The sequence below is a fragment of the Pseudophryne corroboree genome, chromosome 6, assembly GCF_028390025.1.
Source record: "Pseudophryne corroboree isolate aPseCor3 chromosome 6, aPseCor3.hap2, whole genome shotgun sequence".
Lineage (NCBI taxonomy): Eukaryota > Metazoa > Chordata > Amphibia > Anura > Myobatrachidae > Pseudophryne > Pseudophryne corroboree.
This window is the reverse complement of record NC_086449.1, coordinates 783,482,224-783,509,032: the sequence shown is the minus strand read 5'-3', so window position 1 is coordinate 783,509,032 and position 26,809 is coordinate 783,482,224. Positions and strand designations below refer to the sequence as shown.

The following is a 26,809-nucleotide window of genomic DNA, read 5'->3' as shown; positions in this document are numbered from 1 at the left end:
AATCTACATCTGTTTCTTTCAAAATCCTTTGTTCCCTAGCTGTTTGGCTCCCCTGGTGTGAGCCAGTCACAATGTCTAGGATTGCGTCAAAAAAGGCTTGTCAAAAAAGGCATGTCATGTACCATTCTCCACAGCACTGAGAAGAACCTCACCATTCATATCTCCACTACCATCTCAGTGTACTAGTTCAAAAGGGTTCATTGATCAAAGGCCAAATGCCACAAAATAAACATGAGCATGTTACAGTATATAGACTTCTAATTTGGGAACAATCAAGACATTATTAATGGTAGACATATTAGAAGATTTTTACGGATAGCTATGTCCTGAGCTTTACACTACCAGTACATGAGTCAAACAGGATAAAAGGATTGTAGGTTCTCTTTAAGCAATAGTAAAGTCCTGATTACCCAAATCATAAAGCATTGGCTAAAAACCTTTACATACATGCCAACATTCTGGTTGCCTCATCTTGAAGGAGACAGCCAGGACGGCAAAGTGGGTGGTGGAGCCGTGGCATGAGGGGGCGTGGCATGGGGCAGTTACACCGAATGGAGGCCGGCATGGAAGGTAGCAGTGGAATCACGTCATCGTGGCCCAGCCCCTGCCACACATTGCCATTGTGAGTGAGGGGATGGGGCCGCGATGATGCGATTCAGCACGAATCGTGCCATCGGACCCCCCGCCAGGCATCGCCAACTGCAAGAGGTTGCAGGGGACTTTTGGGGACTCAGGTAAAAGGTGTCCAGCCATTTGGCCACTCTTCCGGGAGGGCTGGAGCACCACCCAGTTTTCGGGAGCCTCCCGGACATTCAGGGCAGTGGTGCCGAGAGAGGTGGGGAGAGGGTACTTATTACCTGGGCCCTGGTCTGATGGAGGGGTCCAGTGGGGGCCCAGGACACCCCCCACCCTCCACCTGGAAGCTGCAGCTTTTCTTCTCAGCCCAGCACATGCTGCTGTGTGCTGTGCTGGAGTGTGGCCAGGGAGGCACTGTATTTTGTTCTATGGGTGCATGACCATGCCTCCTGTGATTAGGCCACGACCCCTGAAAAGTACCTGGGCCCAGCCAGGGGCATGCTCCTGAGAGTGGGTGCTTCTCATGTGTTAGATATGCCCCCAAAGAGATGTGGTCATGCCCCCAGTATGCTGTGATCACACCCCCTCCAGGGGGTGGGGGGGACCAGGAAGTTCTACCAGGGCCGAGGATTTCTCTTCGCAGCCCTGATTCCAGGAGAGTAGACAAATATGGATCTGTAATATAAATGGTTTTCAAAGAATCCACTGATGCTTCCAGTAGCGGATCTTGCCACGGGCAAGCAGGACTTTTGCCCGGGGCGCCGCCTTCCGGAGGGCGCAGGGCGCCATCCGGAGGGCGCCGCACCAGGGCAAGATCCGCTGCTGCTGTGTGCCCCCGGCTGCCGCTGGCCGCTGCCCCCCCACTGCCGCTGTGAAGGGAAACTAGATGCGTACGCGATGACGTCATCGCGCACTGCACAGCAAAGGTCCTCTCCACGAAGGGAACTAGACGCTACATGTCTAGTTTCCCTTCGTGGAGAGGACCTTTGCTGTGCGGTGCGCGATGACGTCATCGCGCACCGCACATCATTTCAGTCTGTACAGGGGGCATAAATGACCACGCCCCCTCTATGAAGCCACGCCCCCTGTTGCCACCCGGGGCGCACAGAGCGCCAGAACCGGCCCTGGATGCTTCAATAAAAAAAAAAGCTAGTTAGTTTTGTTGCTGTCAGTTGCTTTATTTATGCAAATAAGATGCACAGTTTGAGTAAGAAAGATGCTTGGCACAGTTGAGTTGCCCAAGTCCTGGCTTATTGAGAGGGGCTGTTTGGCATGAGTACACATCTGTGTAAGTATTAATAATCTGTCTTGCCTGCATGATGTAGCTTGTGAATAGATAAAATATGAATAGTCAGTGTATCCAGACTTGTAAATAGTTCTCATCTGACATCTGCACTGATAATCTTTCAGATTCTATTAAGTAAAGAAAGATAGTACTATATTTATATTGTTTAAATCCCACATATAACAGTGAAGCTGGTGATGATTCTTTAGGACTGTTCCATTACCAGACTTCCAGCTCACTTATACTTCAGCAGTCCCAGGCAGCTGTGTTAAAGGAATAATGTGAGTATCAAGGAATGCACCAATCTTTTTGGGTGGTCTTCAGTTTGCCGGCTGTCGGGATCCCAGCGCACAGTATACAGGCGAAGTAATCCCGACACCCGGCATACCGACACCTTTTCTCCCTCTTGGGGGTCCACGACCCCCCCTGGAGGGAGAATAGATAGCGTGGCGCACGTAGCGCGCCACCATGCCCGCAGTGTGGCGAGCGCAGTGAGCACGCAAGGGGCTCATTTGCGCTCACCCAGCAGTCGGTATGCCGGCGGCCGGCATTCCGACGCCGGTATGCTGGCCGCCGGGAGCCCGGCCACCGACATACCATACTACACCCATCTTTTTCATTCTTAAACGGGGTAACATGTCAAAGGGTGTTCTCAAGTCATCTGGGAATATACAGTATGGGGTAGATGTAAGACAGTTTAATAGTTTGGTCTTCAGTCTTCTAATCCTGCATAGGAGACCACAAATACTGTAGGTTGAACTCGATGGACATATTGTCTTTTTTCAACCTTAGATACTATGTTACTATGTTACTATGTTTCACTTAAGTTTTTATTGTTACAGGAATATACCATTGATATATTTTTTGCACAAACCTGGTACGACAGACGTCTGAAGTTTAACAGCACGATAAAAGTGCTTCGGTTGAACAGTAATATGGTCGGTAAGATCTGGATACCAGACACATTTTTCCGCAACTCCAAGAAAGCAGATGCTCACTGGATAACAACCCCAAACCGGATGCTAAGGATATGGAATGATGGAAGGGTACTTTATACACTTAGGTATGTTAGTATTACCTTTAAATATTTGTACCAGTTTTGTTCCCAGCAGAGTTTTACATTTATGTTGCATGAGAAGGTCTTAATGTTTTTAGTGGACTTGTTGCTTTTTAGATTGTAACTAATTTTTCACATAATAGCTTTAATAATGTGTAAATCTTAACAAACAAGAAAAACCTTAGACCATGCTATATCTGCCTCAGTACTGAGCAGCACAGTTTGCAAAATCCCTTAACTACTTGCCTGGTGTGGTCACATCAGATACAACCATGCAAGGTTGGGCTTTCCCTGAAATGTTGCTCCTGATGCAACAAGTCAGAAACGCACACTGGGCGGCTGCCGGAAGTTAATCTTCCAGCAGCTGCCAATCACAGAGGGACCTCCTGACCCCCCTGCATCCTTGTTTCCACCCAGTGCCTGCTGTGCTGTCGATCACTCCTGATTGGGCAGCCTAGTGGCACCTCCCATCCAGCATCTGTGGGGAAATGTAAATAAAGCCACCCTCAGCCAGCAAATGACTACCCACTGGCTGCAGAGAGGAGCAACCACTGGAGAAATGTAAAGCTGCAAGGTCATGATGCTCCAATCATCGATGGCCTGATGTAACTGCAATCGATACTTTAAAGAAAAAAAAACAATAATGATGTTATGTACTTAAAAAAATATATATTTTATTTTTATAAGATCATGTTGGATAAGTTTTTAAATAGATGTTCTTAACCTAGTTCAATCATAAAAAGTGATAATGTCTGGGTGTTTTTTGGAAAAAATGTTAACCAATTAAGTGGTTAAGAGCCAGTCAAACATATAGGGATATTTTGTTTCCCCCAGCACCCTGAATGATAACAGTAACCAGATTTAAATCCCACACAATTTTGGAATTCAGAGATCTCAGTTACATATATTTGCGCAAATGTATGAATAAGCCCCAAAGCTACGTCAAGGCCTCTCTGTATATTTGGGGTCCCTAGTGCTATATCTAGGTGCAGGGTGTGGCGCCCCAAAAAATCAGCATAAGCCAGAAATCCCAGTGCAGCATACCAGTGAAAAAACTATAGTGTTAATAAATTAGTGTTAGGAAGCCAAAGCTATAGAGAAAGTGATACAAATAGAGAAGTAATTAAAGTGGAGAAATAGTGTTAAAGAAATTAGTAAGTGATAAGTGTTAATAGAATGTAAAGGTATGCCACACCATAGCCATCCAGCTCAGCCAGTTCAGAGGCACCACACCCCACACCTCCATTACCCCAATCTGGGTCTATGATCAACCAGCAAGGAGCCACATGATAATGGCTCCTTACTTAAAGATATAGGGATAATTCCTATTTAAATGAAGAAATGGACGCATTTAGCGATTTTGGGGTAAATGTATGAAGCAGTGACAAGTGTGGAGAAGTGAGCCAGTGGAGAAGTTGCCCATGGCAACCAATCAGCTATGAGGAACCATCTATCAAGTGTATTCTATCAAATTATACGTAGCAGCTGATTGGTTGCCATGGGCAAAGTCTCTACTGGCTAATTTCTCCACTCTTTTCACTACTTCATACATCTCCCCCTTTGTGCCATTTGTGCACATGTCTTAGTCAGAAAACTTCATGCTTCTCAGAGAAAATGTATAGCACATAAAAATGCAACTAGATGAATCCACTTCTAAGATAAAATGATTCCTCTATCGGAAATGTGCAAATTGCTATTGGAAAAAAACAGTTTAGTGCACTAATTAAGCAGACGCACACTCTCCAGAAGTCTTTAGCTGCCGACACAGACCATGCCATTGGCACGCCTACAAAATGGGTGCAAGAAACAATTAAAGAATCCTCAGATAAAGGATACATAGATTTGGGGGGGGGGGGGTGATTTGATGATGATTTTTAGGGGTATTTATTCATCACATTCATAATACATACTGGTCCCAATTCTGAGGTGGAAGTAAAGTAAAAAAGAGCAAGTACTGTAACTTTACACCTTGGCAAAACTATGTTGCACAACACATGTGGCAGATTTAAAATTTTAAATTGCAGTACAAAAATAAAGCTGACCAGCAATTGTTGGCTACATGTAGAAGCAGCCAGTATTTACTCTGCATCAGTGGCGTAAGTTCGTCCCAGTTGCCCGGGGGCAAGATAAGTATTTATGCCCCACACCCTATATTTAGATAAATATATGTATGTATGTATATACTGTATATATATATATATATATATACCACCCTTTGAGTGGTTAGTTCATTGCTGTACCCCGCTTCTGGGGTGGAGAGTGCTGTGGTTTTCTATTTGTGTATATGACGGGGTTAATCTATGGTTAACTCTTATTAACCGTGGCCACTAGCTTTCTCATGTATGGACTCTATTATCCTGAACCTGTCTCAGCTGTTCCTTAGCAATCTATCTAAGCCAATGTAAGGTGACTAGTGTACCTTTAAAAGCCATAAAGTGTGTGGCAGGTGCACCTTAAATCTAGCAGGCAGATGATGTGTGTAACAGCAGTGAAGTAGTCAGGTTTTAAGACTCTGATAGTGTAGGACCTGCTTGAAGGTGGGGTACCTTGGCGATAGGTTTGCAGGCTTCCGTGCATTGGCCAAGCCACTAACTAAACCCCCATAATTTATTTATTGAATTGTTGAGGATAAGCGAGCTTACTTTGGTGGGTGCTGGATTTCTGTTTGTGTATATATATATATATATATATATATATATATATACATATATATATAGTGTGTGTGTGTGTGTGTGTGTGTGTGTGTGTAGTGTTCTAAAATTTATATATATAATATATATATATATATATATATATATATTTGCTCGTGCATAGGAAGCATGAGAATTCTAACTATAAGAAGTTACTTGCATTCAGGGCTGCCATCAGAAATAATGGGGCCCGGGACTGAAAAAATAGGCGGGCTCCCCCTAAAAAAATGTAAAATAAAAATAGAAACCCTTTGAAAATCTTCCTCCTAAAATGAGGGGGGGACACATTTTCAATCAGTAGTGGGCAGTGGCAGGCAGGAGCGGGCAGTGGGCTTCAGGGGCGGACTGGGATGGAAAACCAGCCTGGGAAATTTCTGGGAGCAACCCTAAATGGAGGTTGGGTCTTTGGAGGGGGCGGTGTTTTATACATATACACACACATATATACATATATCCACACATATACATATACACACATATACACACACATAATTATACATATACGTACACACACACATGTAAATGCATATATATTTGGTGGCTCCAGCATCCGATACAACCACTACACATATACAATTGCAGCCCAGTCCCAGGAGTAACTCACCGCCCACTGTGCCCCAGGCATAAAGGGGTCTAACATACATGCCAGCAGCCCCCGGCCAGGGCACATTAATTCTTTGCTGCCCGCACATTATTTACAGATAATGCAAAAATGCACAGATAAACTGCTGGTACCTGGAACACAGCACAGGATCCTAAACGACACCCAACAGGGTGACTGAGTGAGGTGTAATAACATCCAGGAGTCGGGAGGACAGTCAGCCATCAAAAAGTGAGGGAGCTGTAATTGGTGGTGGCTGATTGGCTGCAGCTGTTGTCAGGCCAGCTGGGAGAGAGGAACGGCTATTGGCCCGGCTGTCCTGCAGAGCTATCAGTCGTAACTGAACTGGGAAGGTAAGGGACTGGGCCGTGAGATACGCGCTGCGCCCTGCGGAATACGCGCTGCGCCCTGCGGAACAGTCACTTACTTACCCGGCCAGACCTCACATCCGTTGCCGCTAACACACATGGCCTCAAAGGCGCACAGCTCAGCCACGTAAAGTGCGGCTGAGGTGATGTCACTTTCTGAGAACGGACCGTGGCTGCTAACACAGGAGGGGTCCTACCCAGTGAAAGTCCGTCCCAATCCGTTGCTGGCGGGCAGCATGCGGCCCAAGCCCTCCACTCGCTGTGAGAGTGGCGGGGCCCGGGACAGTTGTGCCCCCATCACCCCCTTGATGGCTGCCCTGCTTGTAATTGTCAGAGACGTAACTTTATATAGTTAGAATTCTCATGTTTCTTATACAGGAGCAAATAGCTCCATCAGTAAGGTGTCTGCTTCCAGTGTAGTAGGTCGTGGGCTCTAACCTTGGGTATGACACTTCTAAAATTTATCTATAATAAAAATGGGTGTGACTTGTAAGGTGCAGGAGCCAGTTGGGGAGTCGGCCATGGAAGAGACAGCTATCAATTAACTTAATTGAATGGTGTCACGGAATAGGAGGAGAGGTGCCCCCCTTCAGAGCAGGAACCCGGTGGCAGATGACTCTGTTGCCTCCCACAGTTATGCCTCTGCTCTGCATGCAAAAAAAGTAAATGTATTTTTAAACCTTGCAATGCAAATTGGTCTGGCCAGGTGCAAAGTTATTTGCTCTTTTTTGCTTTATCCCCAACTCAGAGTTAGGCTCATTGGGGGTGATTCCGAGTTGTTCGCACGCTAGCTGCTTTTAGCAGCATTGCACACGCTAAGCCGCTGCCTACTGGGAGTGTATCTTAGCATAGCAGAATTGCGAACGAAAGCTTCGCTAATTTTCTCGTAACGATTACCCCGCAGTTTCTGAGTAGCTCCAGACTTACTCTGCCATTGCGACCAGCTCAGTCCTTTTCGTTCCTGGTTTGACGTCACAAACACACCCAGCGTTTGCCCAGCCACTCCCCCGTTTCTCCAGCCACTCCTGCGTTTTCACGTAGAACGCCTGTGTTTTTCCGCACACTCCCATAAAACGGCCAGTTTCCGCCCAGAAACACCCACTTCCTGTCAATCACACTACGATCAGCAGAGCGATGGAAAAGCTTCGTTATGCCGTGAGTAAAATACCTAACTTTTGTGTAAAATAACTAAGCGCATGCGCTCTGCGAACCTTGCGCATGCGCAGTAAGCGACTAATCGCAGTATAGCGAAAATTGGCAACGAGCGAACAACTCGGAATGACCCCGCTTGTCTACTCTGTGAAAGTATAGTGCAGATTTTAATCAGAAATACCAATGGTGTAATAAAATTGAAAGAAACTGCTTTATTACCTAAATCAATAAAAGCAAAAGAACATCCAAAGAAATCCATAGGCAATCCAAATAAACATAAATAAAAATGGTGGAAATTTCTTTTTTTTTCTCTCATTAAATTAACAGCAGTTTGCTGGAAGCTTACAAATGCATAGAACCTTATCAACAGATCTATACCCCAGTAGAGCACAGACTATATTTTTACTGTTGGACAAGATATGACCTCAACAATTTGAGGAAAATACACAGTTAAGGCTAGGTAATGCATGTTTCTACAATATTGCTGCCTTAATAAAATTCATGGTATAACATATTGGGGGTCATTCCGTGATCGCTAGCTGCCGTTGTTCGCAGTGCAGCGTCAGGCTAAAAAACAGAACTTCTGCGCATGCATATGCACCGCAATGCACAGGCGCGTCATACGGGTACAATGAGCATCGTGGGTTTGCAACGCAGGAAGATTGACATGAAGTGGGCGTTTCTGGGTGTCAACTGACCGTTTTCAGGGAGTGCTTATAAAAACACAGGCGTGGCAGAAAAAACACAGGCGTGGCTGGTCGTTCGCTGGGTGGGTGTGTGACGTCAAAAGCCGTCCTTCCGTCGTTAGAATCAACGCACACGGAGAGTAACTACAGGGCTGGTCTTGCACAAAATGATTTTGCAGGCGCTCTGCTGCATAAGCGTTCGCACTTCTGCAAAGAGAAAATACACTCCCCTGTGGGCGGCGACAATGCGTTTGCACGGCTGCTAAAAGTAGCCAGCGAGCGATCAACTCAGAATGACCCCCATTGTTAGATATTTTAAAGTAAATTGAAAAAGTTTCATTTTGATTGAACATATTGTACATATGTGAATTAATATGACATTAATTGACCTATTATTGATATATTTTCATTGGAATTGATTTTAATCCCTTAAGCAACAAATGAGCTTACCTCAATAGGAACAGTAAGATCAGTGTCCAATTTGTCCACATTCATAAGAAGTCATCATCATTGATGTCTGTTACTGCAGTCGGGAGATGACTACACGCAAACTGCTGGGCGAGATGTTTCAAAAGTATAATTGTGGTAAATCCTCTGAAAAGTACAGTTTTCAGAGGATTTCCGCATCACTTGTGGATCCCTCATATGTCTTACTAGTAGAGATGAGCGGTTGGGTTTTGAAAAGTTTCCTTTAGCAAACTTAGCTCAAGTTTGGATCTGAAAACATCATCTTATTGGCTTTCCGAAACAGGTGAGATCCAGATAGCCAATAGGATGATGTTTTTAAGTATGAATGTTACCAAGTCAAAACTAAACAACTGTACTCATATCTAATTATTAGTGTCCTCAGCAGATACAGAGACATCTTTAGATGGTGTTTGCTATTGTAGCCTATACATTCCACAACATTTCATAGAGAAGGAACTGAAGGCAGCACTTTCTGTATCTCATTTTTAATTCTAGTTATACTATGTAGACAAAAGTGATTGGACAACTCCCCCCCACCCCCACACACACGCATGCGAAATGGTGTGCTACTGCAGCAGACATGTATTTGTGAAAGTATAACATGGTTAGAGGTTCACTGAATAGAACACTTGCTAACGAATGGCTTGCCGGAAGGAGCTAATCGGGTTTGAAAAGGGGATCATTGTAAACTGCATGACGACATGTTTCAATGGCGATGCTGGACTGGGATACAGAAATTTCGGAAACCCAGGTGGACTGGCCAGCTCAGAGTCCAAACCTTAACCCCACTGAGAACCTCTGGGATGAATTGGAGCAACAGATGAGTTCTGGGCCGACTCAACCTTCTTCAGTGTCACAGTGAATGGCAAAACATACCGCGTGCTGTTGTCCAGGAACTTGTGGGTGTCTACAGTAATCATTGCACGTGGTGGACCTACAATGTACTGACGTCAATAAAATCTCATTGATGTATTTGCTGTCATTGACCAATCACTTTTGTCTACACAGTGTAGTTCTAATACAGACAGAATTCAGTGAAATCATATCAGAAATGAATAAAATAAGTATTTGCACACTTATCCTTATCCAGAGTGTGGAAGCTACTATACAGATGTGTCCGGCTTGATCCTACACATAATCACCTGCCACATGCATATGCATCATGGCAGTGATTATGTGCATCCTGTCTTAGTCGCAGCGGGTGTACACTCAATGCTTCTCTATGGAAAGGGATGCATACACACGTATCCGTGGATGTTCGCGGGCACGTTATTCTTGGCAAATGAGCCATGTTTACTGAGACACTTTAGTAAGATCACGCTGATCAAGACACATCTGAAAGTCTTTGATCTAGCTGTAGCATTAGGTGAGTACCGTCACCTAATTTATATGGGGTAAGCATTTCTAGATTATAATATACTGTAACTTTAAACAGAAAATGCTTGCAGAGAGGTGGGCACTTATTCTAACAGGCGCTCCATGTTCCAGGGGAAGTGGAGTGATACATGCACGAAAAGCAATTGCAATCCAGAGATGAAGTGACAAGTGTTGAGTAACAAACAGCAGCATTTCGTATGTATCTTAGGACCTTTTTTCAAGGTCATAAAGTATATACAGGTCGAGTATCCCATATCCAGAATGTTCGGGACCAGGAGCATTCCGGATATGGGATTTTTCTGGATGACTGGTGGGTCTGGTGCATCGGTGGGGCGGTCCGTGGCTGGTACAGCACATCAGCAGGGGGGGTCCATCGTGTTCGCAGCGGGTCCTGGCAGTAGTGACGGTGAGGGAATGGCTGCAAAGCCACTGCTCCACCTGCCTTAGATTGGCCGTGGACTCCGGTGACGTCATGACGCCGGCTACATCATGATGTCACTACAGGGGCAAAATATTCCAGGTTTCTGAATATTTCGGTTTTCAAGTGTCCCAATAACGGATACCCAACCTATACTGTGTAGGCCTATAGCCACGGAGCAATTATTATTTTACATTAATTATGGCATTTTATGTACTAAGAATTAAATTAGACAAAACTCAATTTCAATGCTGTCAGTTAACATTTTGTCCTGTCAAAATCATTTATATACTGCCCTGTGTTTGTTAATAAAAATTCACTCACTTCTGTTTCTAGACAATTTGACTCCCAGTGCGAACAGTAAAAATATGCACCCCCCCAGAAACATTCTAAAATGTGCCCCCCCCCCCCCCCCCCTAGACATAAAAAAACGATTTTGCACATGGCGAAGGCATGGCCTCACTTAATAAATTCCAATATATTAAGCCCCACATAGTAATGCCCCTTACATCATATTATGCCCCCTGCTCTATGTTATGCCGCACACTGCAATGCCCGTGATACATACATTATGCCCCAGAGTAAGGCTGTTAATTACATTTAAATTACCTACTTGGGTTTCATGCACTGGGTGTCATGCTTGTTGCCAGGGGTTTCATGCACTGGGTGTCATGCTTATTGCCAGGGGTTTCATGCTCTGGGTGTCATGTTTGTTGCCAGGGGTGTGTAATGCTCATTGCCAAGGGTTTTTATGCACTGGGTGTCATGCTCGTTGCCAGGGGTTTCATGCTCTGGGTGTCATGCTTGTTGCCAGGGGTTTGCAATGCTCGTTGCCAGGGGGTTTTATGCTCAAGGTGTCATACTCGTTGCCAGGGGAGTGTAATGCTTTTTGCCAGGGCTTTTTATGCTCTGGGCATCATGTTAGTTGCCAGAGGTGTGTAACGCTTGTTGCCAGGGGTGTGTTATGCTCGTTGCCAGGGGCTTTTATGCTCTGAGTGTCATGCTCATCATTGCAGCACTGCTATTAACTACTACCCACTGGTGTTTCTATAATGGGTGCAGTGTGTGCGGTGCACATGGGCCCCTGAGTCCAGAGGGGGCCCCCACTGCACACACTGCACCCATTTTCTGAATACTCACCCCTCCGGAGTCCCACGGCGATGTCAACGGTGTTCAAACTCTGTGGAAATGGCCCAGCGGCCATTTTCACGGAGTTCTGCGCATGCGCAGTTGAGAAATCTCTGGGAAAATGGCCGCCGTGCCATTTTCCTGGAGATCTGCACATGCACAGTAGAGTCTGAGCGCTCTAGTGCTCAGACTCTCAGCGCTGCCAGCAGAGAAGAGGGGGCCCGAACGGAGGAGGCTGCACCCGTGCCTCCTCCTCTCTTAAAACGCCCCTGCTGCTTCCCCTCCTCCTGCCATAGTATTCCACTCCAGGTGGGGAGTTTCACGGAATGACACAGTTGCATTGTGACACCACGATGCAACCACATAATTTCACAAAACACTCTTTCTCTATATTTTCACCCAGCTCTTCTTTACCACTGTAATGTCAAAGATCATCACTTTCTGATATTCTAACTCACTAAAATGTATTCATTTTCATTTCTCATCAATGTTATACACTGCATGATGCATCCCTTTCTGGAAAACATTATTGAATCAAATAACATGTAAAGTTATCTATGAAAGGGTGCAACCTTTCCATTTTCTAATAACCATTTTATAAATAATGGGGTCTGAATGCTTAGTGTCCAGCAGAGAATATTTAGACTTCCATTAGCTCTCTCTATATACAGTATTCCTTAAATAAATACATTAATCGACCTGTAGTGATGGCCCTCATTCCGAGTTGTTCACTCGGTAAATTTCATCGCATCGCAGCGATTTTCCGCTTAGTGCGCATGCGCAATGTCCGCACTGCGACTGCGCCAAGTAAATTTGCTATGAAGATAGGATTTTTACTCACGGCTTTTTCTTCGCTCCGGCGATCGTAGTGTGATTGACAGGAAATGGGTGTTACTGGGCGGAAACACGGCGTTTTATGGGCGTGTGGATAAAAACGCTACCGTTTCCGGAAAAAACGCGGGAGTGGCTGGAGAAACGGAGGAGTGTCTGGGCGAACGCTGGGTGTGTTTGTGACGTCAAACCAGGAACGGCAAGCACTGAACTGATCGCAGATGCCGAGTAAGTCTGAAGCTACTCTGAAACTGCTACGAGGTGTGTAATCGCAATATTGCGAATACATCGTTCGCAATTTTAAGAAGCTAAGATTCACTCCCAGTAGGTGGCGGCTTAGCGTGTGCAATACTGCTAAAATCGCCTTGCGAGCGAACAACTCGGAATGAGGGCCGATATCTTTAAATATCCACTGACTGCTCCTATATTGCAGGTTTAGTACTAATATAGGGGGTAATTCAGACGTGATTGCTGCTGTGCGTTTTCGCACAGTGGGCGTCAGGTCTGAACTGCGCATGTGTATGCACTGCAATGCGCCAGTGCGTCGCACAACAGCATTGGGCATGGGTGCCTAGCGATGGGATGGTGTTTTTCTATCTTGTTCTATCCACAGTTTTGTCTCTTTTTCCATTGCTTATGTCTTCTTAGTGTCTCTAATTTTCTCTCATGCTTGATAACTACAAATCTGAATTTTTCTCTTAATGACATCTCAACTCTTCACTGTATATCACGATCCTCCGATCCGCCCTTCTTGAACACATGTGCACTAGCTCCCTCTTTCCTTTTTCTCTACCCAACTAGAGTCTCCTCAGTAATGTAGTTCAAAGGGAATGCAATCAGCATCCTGGCGGTCGGGATGCCTGTGGTCATGTGACTGACGCTGGAATCCCGTCGCCGAAATGCTGACTGGCAACATCCCGAAGGTAAGTATCGTGGGAGCGGTCAGGGTTAGGGTCTTGGGAAGAGGTTTGGTTTAGGCACTAGAATGTGGTTAGCCGTATTCACCACCCACCCTAGCCGCCACCTCCTGTGACTTAGCCCTAGCTGCCACCCACACTTTTGTAGCCCTAGCCACTACCCCAGGGCTAAGCAAATTACCACGTCCCTTGTCGGCATTCTAATTGTTGTGATACCGGTGTTGGTCATGTGACTACTGGCATCCCGACCACTGGGCTTCTGTGTCACACTCGTTCAAAGCATATCTCATACAGAAACGTCCACTACTGTATCCAACAAGAGAGTAAGTTGTACCCTGCATCAGTGGGCTATTACATGTAAAGGTGTATACTGTATGTCTGCATCTGTTCATAATTGTGCAAACACCTCCATACTGCAGATCATGGTCCACCTCTGTCTTACCGGTCCATCTTTCTAGTTACAAACAGTTGTAATCTCCAGTCACACAAATATGCAGGTGATCACTTTTCTGTGCAATTATCTATATTAATGAAGCAATTTTTCTTAATAATTAGTATAATCATTTTTTATATTCTTATTCCAATAGGACTCAAGGAGCTTACTTAAGTTATGATACTTAAACTGGTGTAGGTCTAGCCCTCTGCATCAGCCTCAATGTCTGTCAGTTTGCATACTGTATTTATATCCTTTATGCTGTTTGTGTTACTTTACTTAATTTGGCGTTACAATGAGTAATAGGAAAAGTGTCTCCTGTCTCTTTATAGCTATACATATGCACTAACCTTCAAAGCTCTATTTTAAACTCTGCATAAAAATGAGTCATCCTTACAGAAATAGCAATAGGGTACATTGCAGAATTAAAAAAAAATCATTGTAATATTAGTCACCTAGCAAATTATACCCGTGTCCTTTGTATTGTGGATACAAAAGAGTTAAAGTTCGAAATAAAAAAATAGTGACATGAATGCATTAGAAAATGTGTCATTATGAGCAATTTACATGTAAATATGATTATTAGTATTATTGCATTTAATAATAAGAAGATGAAGAGGATGATGAAGAAGAAGATGAAGAAGATAAAGAAGAAGAAGAAGAAGACGAAGAAGAAGATTTAGGTTGTATCCTGTGCAGAGGCGTCACTTACATGTTTGACACCCGGTGCGGCTCCTGGTCAAAAAGGGGCGTGGCTTCGCGGGTGCCGTCGGAAGGGGTGTGGCTTTGCGATATGGGGGTGTGCTTGCGCTGCACATGGGCGTGGCTTCGCTTCCCGACCCCCGTTTCCGTGACTAAGGGGGTGCGGGAGGTGCTGGCTGACCCCGGAGACTGCAGTGTCGGCTTCTTCACAGTGACAGAAGTCGGGCACTGCACGTAATGTTACAGTGCAGTACCCAGCTCCTGTCACTGAGCAGGAGCCGACACTTTGGTGACACCCCTAGGTGGTTGTGACGCCACTGATCCTGTGCTTTAGTGTAAAAGCAAATTACAGTAGTAAAAAGTTAGTTTTCCTAATAATTTATATGGATGAAAAGCAGGTAAATAAATGAAAGCATGCAATTGAAGTTGGACACTCGCCAGACTCAGCAAATCCTCACTATGGCACTTTTGTGAAAAAATATACTTTGTTCTAAGGGATTTTAAGTAGTGATGTGCACTGGACATTTTTCGGGTTTTGTGTTTTGGTTTTGGATTCGGTTCCACTGCCGTGTTTTGTATTCGGACGCGTTTTGGCAAAACCTCACCGAAAATTTTTTGTCGGATTCGGGTGTGTTTTGGATTCGGGTGTTTTTTACAAAAAAAAACCTAAAAAACAGCTTAAATCATAGAATTTGGGGGTCATTTTGATCCCATAGTTTTATTAACCTCAATAACCATAATTTCCACTCATTTCCAGTCTATTCTGAACACCTCACACCTCACAATATTATTTGTAGTCCTAAAATTTGCACCGAGGTCGCTGGATGGCTAAGCTAAGCGACACAAGTGGCCGACACAAACACCTGGCCCATCTAGGAGTGGCACTGCAGTGTCAGGCAGGATGGCACTTCAAAAAAATAGTCCCCAAACAGCACATGATGCAAAGAAAAAAAGAGGCGCACCAAGGTCGCTGTGTGACTTAGCTAAGCGACACAAGTGGCCGACACAAACACCTGGCCCATCTAGGAGTGGCACTGCAGTGTCAGGCAGGATGGCACTTCAAAAAAATTGTCCCCAAACAGCACATGATGCAAAGAAAAAAAGAGGCGCACCAAGGTCGCTGTGTGACTAAGCTAAGCGACACTAGTGGCCGACACAAACACCTGGCCCATCTAGGAGTGGCACTGCAGTGTCAGGCAGGATGGCACTTCAAAAAAATAGTCCCCAAACAGCACATGATGCAAAGAAAAAAAGAGGCGCACCAAGGTCGCTGTGTGACTTAGCTAAGCGACACAAGTGGCCGACACAAACACCTGGCCCATCTAGGAGTGGCACTGCAGTGTCAGGCAGGATGGCACTTCAAAAAAATTGTCCCCAAACAGCACATGATGCAAAGAAAAAAAGAGGCGCACCAAGGTCGCTGTGTGACTAAGCTAAGCGACACAAGTGGCCGACACAAACACCTGGCCCATCTAGGAGTGGCACTGCAGTGTCAGGCAGGATGGTACTTCAAAAAAATTGTCCCCCAACAGCACATGATGCAAATAAAAAAAGAGGCGCACCAAGGTCACTGTGTGACTAAGCTAAGCGACACAAGTGGCCGACACAAACACCTGGCCCATCTAGGAGTGGCACTGCAGTGTCAGACAGGATGGCAGATTTAAAGAATAGTCCCCAAACAGCACATGATGCAAAGAAAAATGAAAGAAAAAAGAGGTGCAAGATGGAATTGTCTTTGGGCCCTCCCACCCACCCTTATGTTGTATAAACAGGACATGTACACTTTAACGAACCCATCATTTCAGCGACAGGGTCTGCCACACGACTGTGACTGAAATGATTGGTTGGTTTGGGCCCCCACCAAAAAAAGAAGCAATCAATCTCTCCTTGCACAAACTGGCTCTATAGAGGCAAGATGTCCACCTCATCATCATCCTCCAATTCCTCACCCCATTCACTGTGTACATCCCCCTCCTCACAGATTATTAATTCGTCCCCACTGGAATCCACCATCTCAGGTCCCTGTGTACTTTGTGGAGGCAATTGCTGCTGGTGAATGTCTCCACGGAGGAATTGATTATAATTCATTTTGATGAACATCATCTTCTCCACATTTTCTGGAAGTAACCTCGTACGCCGATTGCTGACAAGGTGAGCGGCTGCACTAAACACTCTTTCGGAGTACACACTGGAGGGAGGGCAACTTAGGTAGAATAAAGCCAGTTTGTGCAAGGGCCTCCAAATTGCCTCTTTTTCCTGCCAGTATACGTACGGACTGTCTGACGTGCCTACTTGGATGCGGTCACTCATATAATCCTCCACCATTCTTTCAATGGTGAGAGAATCATATGAAGTGACAGTAGACGACATGTCAGTAATCGTTGGCAGGTCCTTCAGTCTGGACCAGATATCAGCACTCGCTCCAGACTGCCCTGCATCACCGCCAGCGGGTGGGCTCGGAATTCTTAGCCTTTTCCTCGCAACCCCAGTTGCGGGAGAATGTGAAGGAGGAGATGTTGACGGGTCACGTTCCGCTTGACTTGACAATTTTCTCACCAGCAGGTCTTTGAACCTTTGCAGACTTGTGTCTGCCGGAAAGAGAGATACAACGTAGGTATCTACGTTGAGGTAGGTATCTATCATTTGAGCACGGTGGCCAAAATGTAGTGCTCTGATTTCAACAGATTGACCACCCGTGAATCCTGGTTAAGCGAATTAAGGGCTCCATCCACAAGTCCCACATGCCTAGCGGAATCGCTCTGTTTTAGCTCCTCCTTCAATGTCTCCAGCTTCTTCTGCAAAAGCCTGATGAGGGGAATGACCTGACTCAGGCTGGCAGTGTCTGAACTGACTTCACGTCTGGCAAGTTCAAAGGGTTGCAGAACCTTGCACAACGTTGAAATCATTCTCCACTGCGCTTGAGTCGGGTGCATTCCCCCTCCTTTGCCTATATCGTGGCCAGATGTATAGGCTTGAATGGCCTTTTGCTGCTCCTCCATCCTCTGAAGCATATAGAGGGTTGAATTCCACCTCGTTACCACCTCTTGCTTCAGATGATGGCAGGGCAGGTTCTGGATTGTTTGGTGGTGCTCCAGTCTTCTGTACGCGGTGGCTGAATGCCGAAAGTGGCACGCAATTCTTCGGGCCACCGACAGCATCTCTTGCACGCCCCTGTCGTTTTTTAAATAATTCTGCACCACCAAATTCAATGTATGTGCAAAACAAGGGACGTGCTGGAATTTGCCCAGATGTAATGCACGCACAATATTGCTGGCGTTGTCCGATGTCACAAATCCCCAGGAGAGTCCAATTGGAGTAAGCCATTCTGCGATGATCTTCCTCAGTTTCCGTAAGAGGTTGTCAGCTGTGTGCCTCTTCTGGAAAGCGGTGATACAAAGCGTAGCCTGCCCAGGAACGAGTTGGCGTTTGCGAGATGCTGCTACTGGTGCCGTCGCTGCTGTTCTTGCTGCGGGAGGCAATACATCTACCCAGTGGGCTGTCACAGTCATATAGTCCTGAGTCTGCCCTGCTCCACTTGTCCACATGTCTGTGGTTAAGTGGACATTGGGTACAACTGCATTTTTTAGGACACTGGTGAGTCTTTTTCTGAGGTCTGTGTACATTTTCGGTATCGCCTGCCTAGAGAAATGGAACCTAGATGGTATTTGGTACCGGGGACACAGTACCTCAATCAAGTCTCTAGTTGCCTCTGAATTAACGGTGGATACCGGAACCACGTTTCTCACCGCCCAGGCTGCCAAGGCCTGAGTTATCTGCTTTGCAGCATGATGACTGCTGTGATATTTAATCTTCCTCGCAAAGGACTGTTGGACAGTCAATTGCTTACTGGAAGTAGTACAAGTGGTCTTCCGGCTTCCCCTCTGGGATGACGATCGACTCCCAGCAGCTTCAATAGCAGCGCCAGCAGCAGTAGGCATTACACTCAAGGATGCATCGGAGGAATCCCAGGCAGGAGAGGACTCCTCAGACTTGCCAGTGACATGGCCTGCAGGACTATTGGCTTTCCTGGGTAAGGAGGAAATTGACATTGAGGGACTTGGAAGTGTGGTTTGCAGGAGCTTGGTTACAAGAGGAAGGGATTTAGTGGTCAGTGGACTGCTTCCGCTGTCACCCAAAGTTTTTGAACTTGTCACTGATTTATGATGAATGCGCTGCAGGTGACGTATAAGGGAGGATGTTCCGAGGTGGTTAATGTCCTTACCCCTACTTATTACAGCTTGACAAAGGCAACACACGGCTTGACACCTGTTGTCCGCATTTGTGTTGAAATAATTCCACACCGAAGAGCTGATTTTTTTTGTATTTTGGCCAGGCATGTCAATGGCCATATTCGTCCCACGGACAACAGGTGTCTCCCCGGGTGCCTGACTTAAACAAACCACCTCACCATCAGAATCCTCCTTGTCAATTTCCTCCCCAGCGCCAGCAACACCCATATCCTCATCCTGGTGTACTTCAACAGTGACATCTTCAATTTGACTATCAGGAACTGGACTGCGGGTGCTCCTTCCAGCACTTGCAGGGGGCGTGCAAATGGTGGAAGGCGCAAGCTCTTCCCGTCCAGTGTTGGGAAGGTCAGGCATCGCAACCGACACAATTGGACTCTCCTTGGGTCTTTGTGATTTAGAAGAACGCACAGTTCTTTGCTGTGCTTTTGCCAGCTTAAGTCTTTTCATTTTTTTAGCGAGAGGATGAGTGCTTCCATCCTCATGTGAAGCTGAACCACTAGCCATGAACATAGGCCAGGGCCTCAGCCGTTCCTTGCCACTCCGTGTCGTAAATGGCATATTGGCAAGTTTACGCTTCTCCTCAGACGCTTTTAACTTTGATTTTTGGGTCATTTTACTGAACTTTTGTTTTTTGGATTTTACATGCTCTCTACTATGACATTGGGCATCGGCCTTGGCAGACGACGTTGATGGCATTTCATCGTTTCGGCCATGACTAGTGGCAGCAGCTTCAGCACGAGGTGGAAGTGGATCTTGATCTTTCCCTATTTTAACCTCCACATTTTTGATCTCCATTTTTTAATGTGTGGAATTATATGCCAGTAACTATCAATAGCAATGGCCTACTACTATATAATATACTGCGCACAACTGAAATGCACCACAGTTATGGATGGATAGTATACTTGATGACACAGAGGTAGGTAGAGCAGTGGCCTTCCGTACCGTACTGCTATATATACTGGTGGTCACTGTCAGCAATCTGCAAAACTAAAATGCACCACAGGTATAGAATGTAGATGGATAGTATACTTAATGACAACACAGAGGTAGGTACAGCAGTGGCCTTCTGTACCGTACTGCTATATATAGTATACTGGTGGTCACTGTGTCAGCAAACTGCAAAACTAAAATGCACCACAGGTATAGAATGTAGATGGATAGTATACTTAATGACGACACAGAGGTAGGTACAGCAGTGGCCTTCCGTACCGTACTGCTATATATAGTATACTGGTGGTCACTGTGTCAGCAAACTGCAAAACTAAAATGCACCACAGGTATAGAATGTAGATGGATAGTATACTTAATGACGACACAGAGGTAGGTACAGCAGTGGCCTTCCGTACTGCTATATATAGTATACTGGTGGTCACTGTGTCAGCAAACTGCAAAACTAAAATGCACCACAGGTATAGAATGTAGATGGATAGTATACTTAATGACGACACAGAGGTAGGTACAGCAGTGGCCTTCCGTACCGTACTGCTATATATAGTATACTGGTGGTCACTGTGTCAGCAAACTGCAAAACTAAAATGCACCACAGGTATAGAATGTAGATGGATAGTATACTTAATGATGACACAGAGGTAGGTACAGCAGTGGCCTTCCGTACCGTACTGCTATATATAGTATACTGGTGGTCACTGTGTCAGCAAACTGCAAAACTAAAATGCACCACAGGTATAGAATGTAGATGGATAGTATACTTAATGATGACACAGAGGTAGGTACAGCAGTGGCCTTCCGTACCGTACTGCTATATATAGTATACTGGTGGTCACTGTGTCAGCAAACTGCAAAACTAAAATGCACCACAGGTATAGAATCTAGATGGATAGTATACTTAATGACGACACAGAAGTAGGTACAGCAGTAGGATACAGGTGTACCCTCTCATCATCTGAAGTCCAGCTCACTTTGAGCCAACACAGGAGATCAGTCCTTGACGGCCGCTGTACCGTACAGCTTTCTACCGCCCAGCTGACGCTCAGGTGCCGGGGCTCCGGTGCCTTCTGATCTCGTCGGCGGCATATTCAAGTGAGGCTGATTTGGAGCCCGGCAAGGAGACGCAACTCTAACATCGCCACTCAGAGCGTGGCTGGCTTTCACACTCAGCCAGCGCAATTTATCCGTGGCTCCAACAGTTCCTCTTCTACACCAGGTGAAGTGCAGGGAGGCTCAATCGGAGCTGCCCATGGGAGGTAAGCCCAGCCGTTTCAGGTGAGAGCGTACTTACATCGTGTCACAGAGGTAACATCTAGCGGTCCGGGTCCGACAGCCTGTGCACGGCTACTTTCCACTCTAACCCGGCGGCTACCACAGACACCGCTCTCCCTCCCCCTTGCGGGGGTAAACGGCTGGCTGCACTAACATCACTCCGGGCTCTCCCTGCTAACACCACCATAGCAGCTTGGTTTTGGTGGACACAGCTCATCTGTCTATCCCTGCATTTATTTGAGTGCTTAAAACCCATCATAAGGACACTTTCCACTTACAGGAACATTGGAACTGATATATGTCCGTATGGAACAAGGACTGTTTGGGACTTCTACATAATAAGTGAGTTATTATTGGCACACAGACCCATATGTTGGTTAAAAGAGCGTAATAATTATTACCACTATTGTTGAATTCATCACAATATCTTTTGGGGCCATATGTCATAATTAATAAATAATATCTGCATTATTATAATTCATTTGGGCATAGTGATTCTATACCGTGTAGATTTATGATAATTCATTTCTATTAATTGTACTCCCGGGAGAATTGCTGCTAATTTTTACAATAAATGTTTTGTTTTTTTTATTGTTGAGCGCAACTTGGTTTCTGTTTGTATTGAGTGTTTCTTTGAGGGATTGGCATTCCCTCTCCAAGTCGCTGCTGACAATCACATACACCACCACCCACCGAGCGCACAGTTTTATCGCTCTAGGTACAGCAGTGGCCTACTGTACCGTAATGCTATATATTATATACTGGTGGTCACTGGTCAGCAAAACTCTGCACTGTACTCTCCTATATAATATTATACTGGTGGTCCCCAGTCCCCACAATAAAGCAGCACACTGAGCACAGATATGGAGTGTTTTTTTCAGGCAGACAACGTATACTGGTGGTCACTGTCAGCAAAACTCTGCACTGTACTCCTCCTATATAATACTGCTGGTCCCCAGTCCCCACAATTAAGCAGTGTGAGCACAGATATATGCAGCACACTGAGCACAGATATGGAGCGTTTTTTTCAGGCAGAGAACGGATAAAACTGGTGGTCACTGATCAGCAAAACTCTGCACTGTACTCCTCCTCTATTATACAGCTGCTCCCCAGCCCTCCCCACAATTAAGCAATAGTGCACAATCAAGTTCAACAATAACGGAGAGGACGCCAGCCACGTCCTCTCCCTAACATTTCCAATGCACGAGTGAAAATGGCGGCGACGCGCGGCTGCTTATATAGAATCCGAATCTCGCGAGAATCCGACAGCGGGATGATGACGTTCGGGCGCGCTCGGGTTACCCGAGCCATACGGGAGAATCCGAGTATGCCTCGGACCCGTGTAAAATGAATGAAGTTCGGGGGGGGGGTTCGGTTTCCAAGGAACCGAACCCGCTCATCACTAATTTTAAGTTGCCTTTAGAAATTTATAAAGGATCGTGACCCATGACATCTTTTGCGGGAGTTTTGAGAGGCCAAGCTATTATTTGATTTACTATATGTCTGCTCCAGCCATAATACCTGCCATAACAGAACACAGGAGATTAGAAAAGAGCTGAAAAATTGTGGACGCTCAAAATAAGACTAGACTAGTTTAGATAAGATTTTATAATACTTTATTTCATTATACTGTATGTAATTAATTCATTTAATTAATATTACTTACAATAAGTTACTGTTAAAGAAGTATTGCTGTAAAGAGAGATTGACACTAATATTTGTACATTTAATACCTTTATATTATATCTATGTTCTTTAAGTATCAAAATTAAGAGCAGAATTTCTTTGAATAACGTAATTAAAATTGCAAAGTAGTCTAATGTGCTAACTTACATTAGCATTAAAATAATAGTTGTACTTGTTTAACAAAGGGTACTGCACAGATCTCAATGCAAGAGATTGCATATGTGTGGGTGTACAATTTTATATCTTCATAATGGGGAAAGATTATGTGTCCATATTCTTTTTGCTTGTACGTAGGAGTCCAACCACATTAGAAAATGTGTTAGTGAATGACCATACAATAAAGCTGGATTACTATTTAGGAAACATTTTTCTATGGGTGTCCCTCCCTCCAGCCGGAATTCCAAGTACTTCTACATGCAGGGCTCTACCAGTTCCATAATGTACATTCAGTGGATTAATTGTGTTGACTATCGTTAATTGGCGACAGACCACAATCACAAGTTGCAATTTCTACATGGTGGCTCCTGATATTCACCCACAGCCCTTCCTCTTTAACTGAAATTGCGAGAGAAACTGATTGTCCCTGGGCAGGGTCTACCAGAGAAAAAATATTTCAAGGGTGGTACTGGGGAGGTCCGATTAGCCTCCGTATATTCAACAATATTGTGTTCCCTGGATAAAATGAAAGCAGGTTTTGCTGTCTCAGGAGTTTAGCAACATGTGAGTGGTTGACACTGCAGCTATGACACCATGAACTCGGATACTTGGAAATACATTAGCCTTTTGGTCATTACGTCCAACCTTCATCCAATTGCTGATTGATCCTTTTTTTCCATAAAGATGAAATTCCAAAAAGTTTTAAAACATTTTTTTCTACAATCATTTAAAAAACAAATTCACCCCACAATGAGAAAATAGTTTATATTTTTTGTCAGCATTTTGAGACAGATATGGGACCAAATATAATAGGATGCAAGTTCTTAAAAAGTGTGAGTTTAGTGCTACACTTTCACTGTTTTAGAACTTGCACAATGCTATAGGATGCAGGAACAAACAAACTCACATGTTTCCTGCAATCCTGCAACTCACAATGGCAAAACTCGTATCCAGGTATTTTGCCATTGCACTCATTGAACTCAAGCAATGTAATAGGGTGTGATTTGTAAACTCGCATTTAAAACATTGCCAATATCTCACAACAAACATAAACCAGCTTCTGGCTGGCAAGTATGACAGAAGCATGCATAGATCAGTGAGAGCCATCCATGCTTCTGCCTATAAAAGTTACGTTAAAAATGGGAAAAAAATATGTTGGGTCCGCCCCCCAAAACATAACCAGCCCCGGACTCTTTGAGCTGGACCTAGTTGAAAAAATACAGGGTAAAAAATGCGTGGGGGTTCATATGTATTTTTCCAACCAGCATGGGGCTCTTGGATTGATAATGGTTCCAAAAATATGGGCAAAAAAGATGTAGGGGTCCCCCATACTTTTTTAAACCAACATTGGGCTCCACTAGCCATGGAGGTGGAGCCACAACTGGGGTACACATTTATATTGATCCTGGAGGCCATAGCATTGCCCCTCCCCCACCTAGTCAGCCCTTATCAGGTATTCCTGGGAAAGTGGGAACTCCCCCAACAAAAGGGCCCCCCCCCCCCCACTAGGGCATCCAATGCCAGGGTTAAAGCTGTAACAATAGAAAAAACAGTGTCTATTACAGGTGAAACTACAGGTCCCATAAAACCTCCTCCACATGCTGGTACTTGGAGAACTACAAATACCAGCATGCATGGGAATTAAACAGCCCACTGGTACCTGTGGTGCCACCTGTAAAAAATATTAAAATAAAGACAAGACACACACACTGTAGAAAGTAAAAGTTTACTAAAGCATACATGCACACTCACATACATACATACTCACACATACTTACCTACAATCCCCCTTTGCCCTTCAGTCCTTTTCTCCAGTAGAAATCCACGGTAGCTGTAAAAAAAAAAGCAAAAATCCATACTCGCCTATTCCAGTGTAGTATGGTCATCTTCATTCCAAAGTAGGCATTCTAGGGGTTAAAAAAAATAATAAAATGCAAACTCGACCCACCAGACATGTAGAAGTGTATGTGTGATCACATACATTACTACTACACGAATGGCTGTATTCTGTGTGGCTCCTCTCACTAGGAAACCTGTGAGCCAATCAGCTTGCTGCTCCTGAGGAGCTCCACGCTGATTGAGTGTGTAGATCTGGCCTGTCATTCAAAGTTCTCTCCATGGGTTAAAATGTAGAGAAATCTGCATTATAGCCTATGATGGAACGGCGAAAGTGTGGCTAACCACAAGTTAATAGAGGTAAACGTTTTCCCCCTTTATTTTTGGAACCAGGAACCCAACAGATTTTTTCCCCTGTATTGTTTCAACCAGGATCGGCTCAAAGAGCCTGAGGCTGGCTATGCTTTTGGGCCACGTCAGTTAAAACTATTTTTTTAACTGTTTCTTAACTTTTACAGACATAAGCATGCACAAATGTCACTAATCTGTACATGCTTCTGTCTAAACTTGCACTTTGAAACAGCGGCGCAAGTTTGTCCCAGTTGCCCGGAGGCAAGAAATATATTGTTCCCCCCCCCCCATGTATATGTATGTATACATATATATATATATATATATAAAATTTGCTCCTGCATAGCAAGCCTGCAGATTCTAACTATATGAAGCTACTACAAAACCATTGCAACTAGGCAGATCTAAGTAGGGGTCCAGCCACACAATACGTACAGGTAGATCTGCTCAGTCCCTCACAATGCTGATTATTTCGCTGACAATTCATTTGCAAGTGTCATATCCAGGATTAGAACCCATAACCTATTACACTGGAAGCATGCACCTTACTGACGGAGATATCTGCTGTTGCATAGGAAGTATGAGAATTCTAACTACATGAAGTTACTTGTAATTGTCAGAGAAACAACGTCATATAGTTAGAATTCTCATGCTTCCTTTATAGGAGCAAATTTGTGAGTTGTGGGACAAACTCGCACCCTCCAAAAGTGCGAGAAGGTGCAAGTTTGTCCTGCACACCAAACTCGCACCCAATTAATTTGTTTCATGGAGTCAACATAATTTTATTTATGAAGAGGGAACATATCTGCTTTTAAATATATGACGTGTTTTCTTATCAATCATCACTTGAATCATTTAAAGCAATATTTTTTCTCACACAATGTTACCTCCCGTCCTACTCAGCTAAAAGGCATTACATGTTAATTAGCAGTGATGACTCAGTTAACAAGTGTTATAAATAGCTCAGTTATCATTCTTGGGTTTCTGATTGAACTCTGCTTCTACTAAACAATATGCTTGGTGAAACTTGATTTATAAATACTGTGATGAATTAAGAGTGACTGGCATGGAGAAAATATAACATTGGTGCACTAGTAATAATTAATAAAATGACCAGCTTCTTTGAACTAGAATTAGCTCTAAATATAATCCCCTAAAATAACAACTAAAATATGTAATACATTCAAATTAAAGTCTTTCCAATCCTGGTTTTTGTTTGGACTGTACCCAGCATCATATATCATAGGTTTTAGCTGGGAACAAATCAATTAAAATTTATTCTAAAAAATATCCAAATTGGCAAAGTGATTTGCATATTTTTATTCGGATAAGCATTTTAGTTATACAGGTTGAGTATCCCATATCCAAATATTCCGAAATATGGCATATTCCGAAATACGGACTTTTTTGAGTGAGTGTGAGATAGTGAAACCTTTGTTTTTTGATGGCTCAATGTACACAAACTTTGTTTAATACACAAAGTTATTAAAAATATTGTATTAAATGACCTTCAGGCTGTGTGTATAAGGTGTATATGAAACATAAATGAATTGTGTGAATGTAGACACACTCTGCTTAATGCACAAAATTACAAAAAATATTGGCTAAAATTACCTTT

The 26,809-nt window shown here is 44.4% G+C and overlaps 1 protein-coding gene across 2 annotated transcripts in view; it reads left to right on the top strand.

Annotated features, from left to right (window-relative positions):
- The window catches only part of GABRG2 (gamma-aminobutyric acid type A receptor subunit gamma2), a 234,322-nt gene that overhangs the window by 139,301 nt on the left and 68,212 nt on the right, over nucleotides 1-26,809 (top strand). For both annotated transcript variants that reach the window (XM_063928752.1, XM_063928753.1), the window contains exon 4: nucleotides 2,704-2,924. In XM_063928752.1, the coding sequence (XP_063784822.1) occupies nucleotides 2,704-2,924 (221 nt within the window). The remainder of the gene's footprint in view (nucleotides 1-2,703; nucleotides 2,925-26,809) is intronic.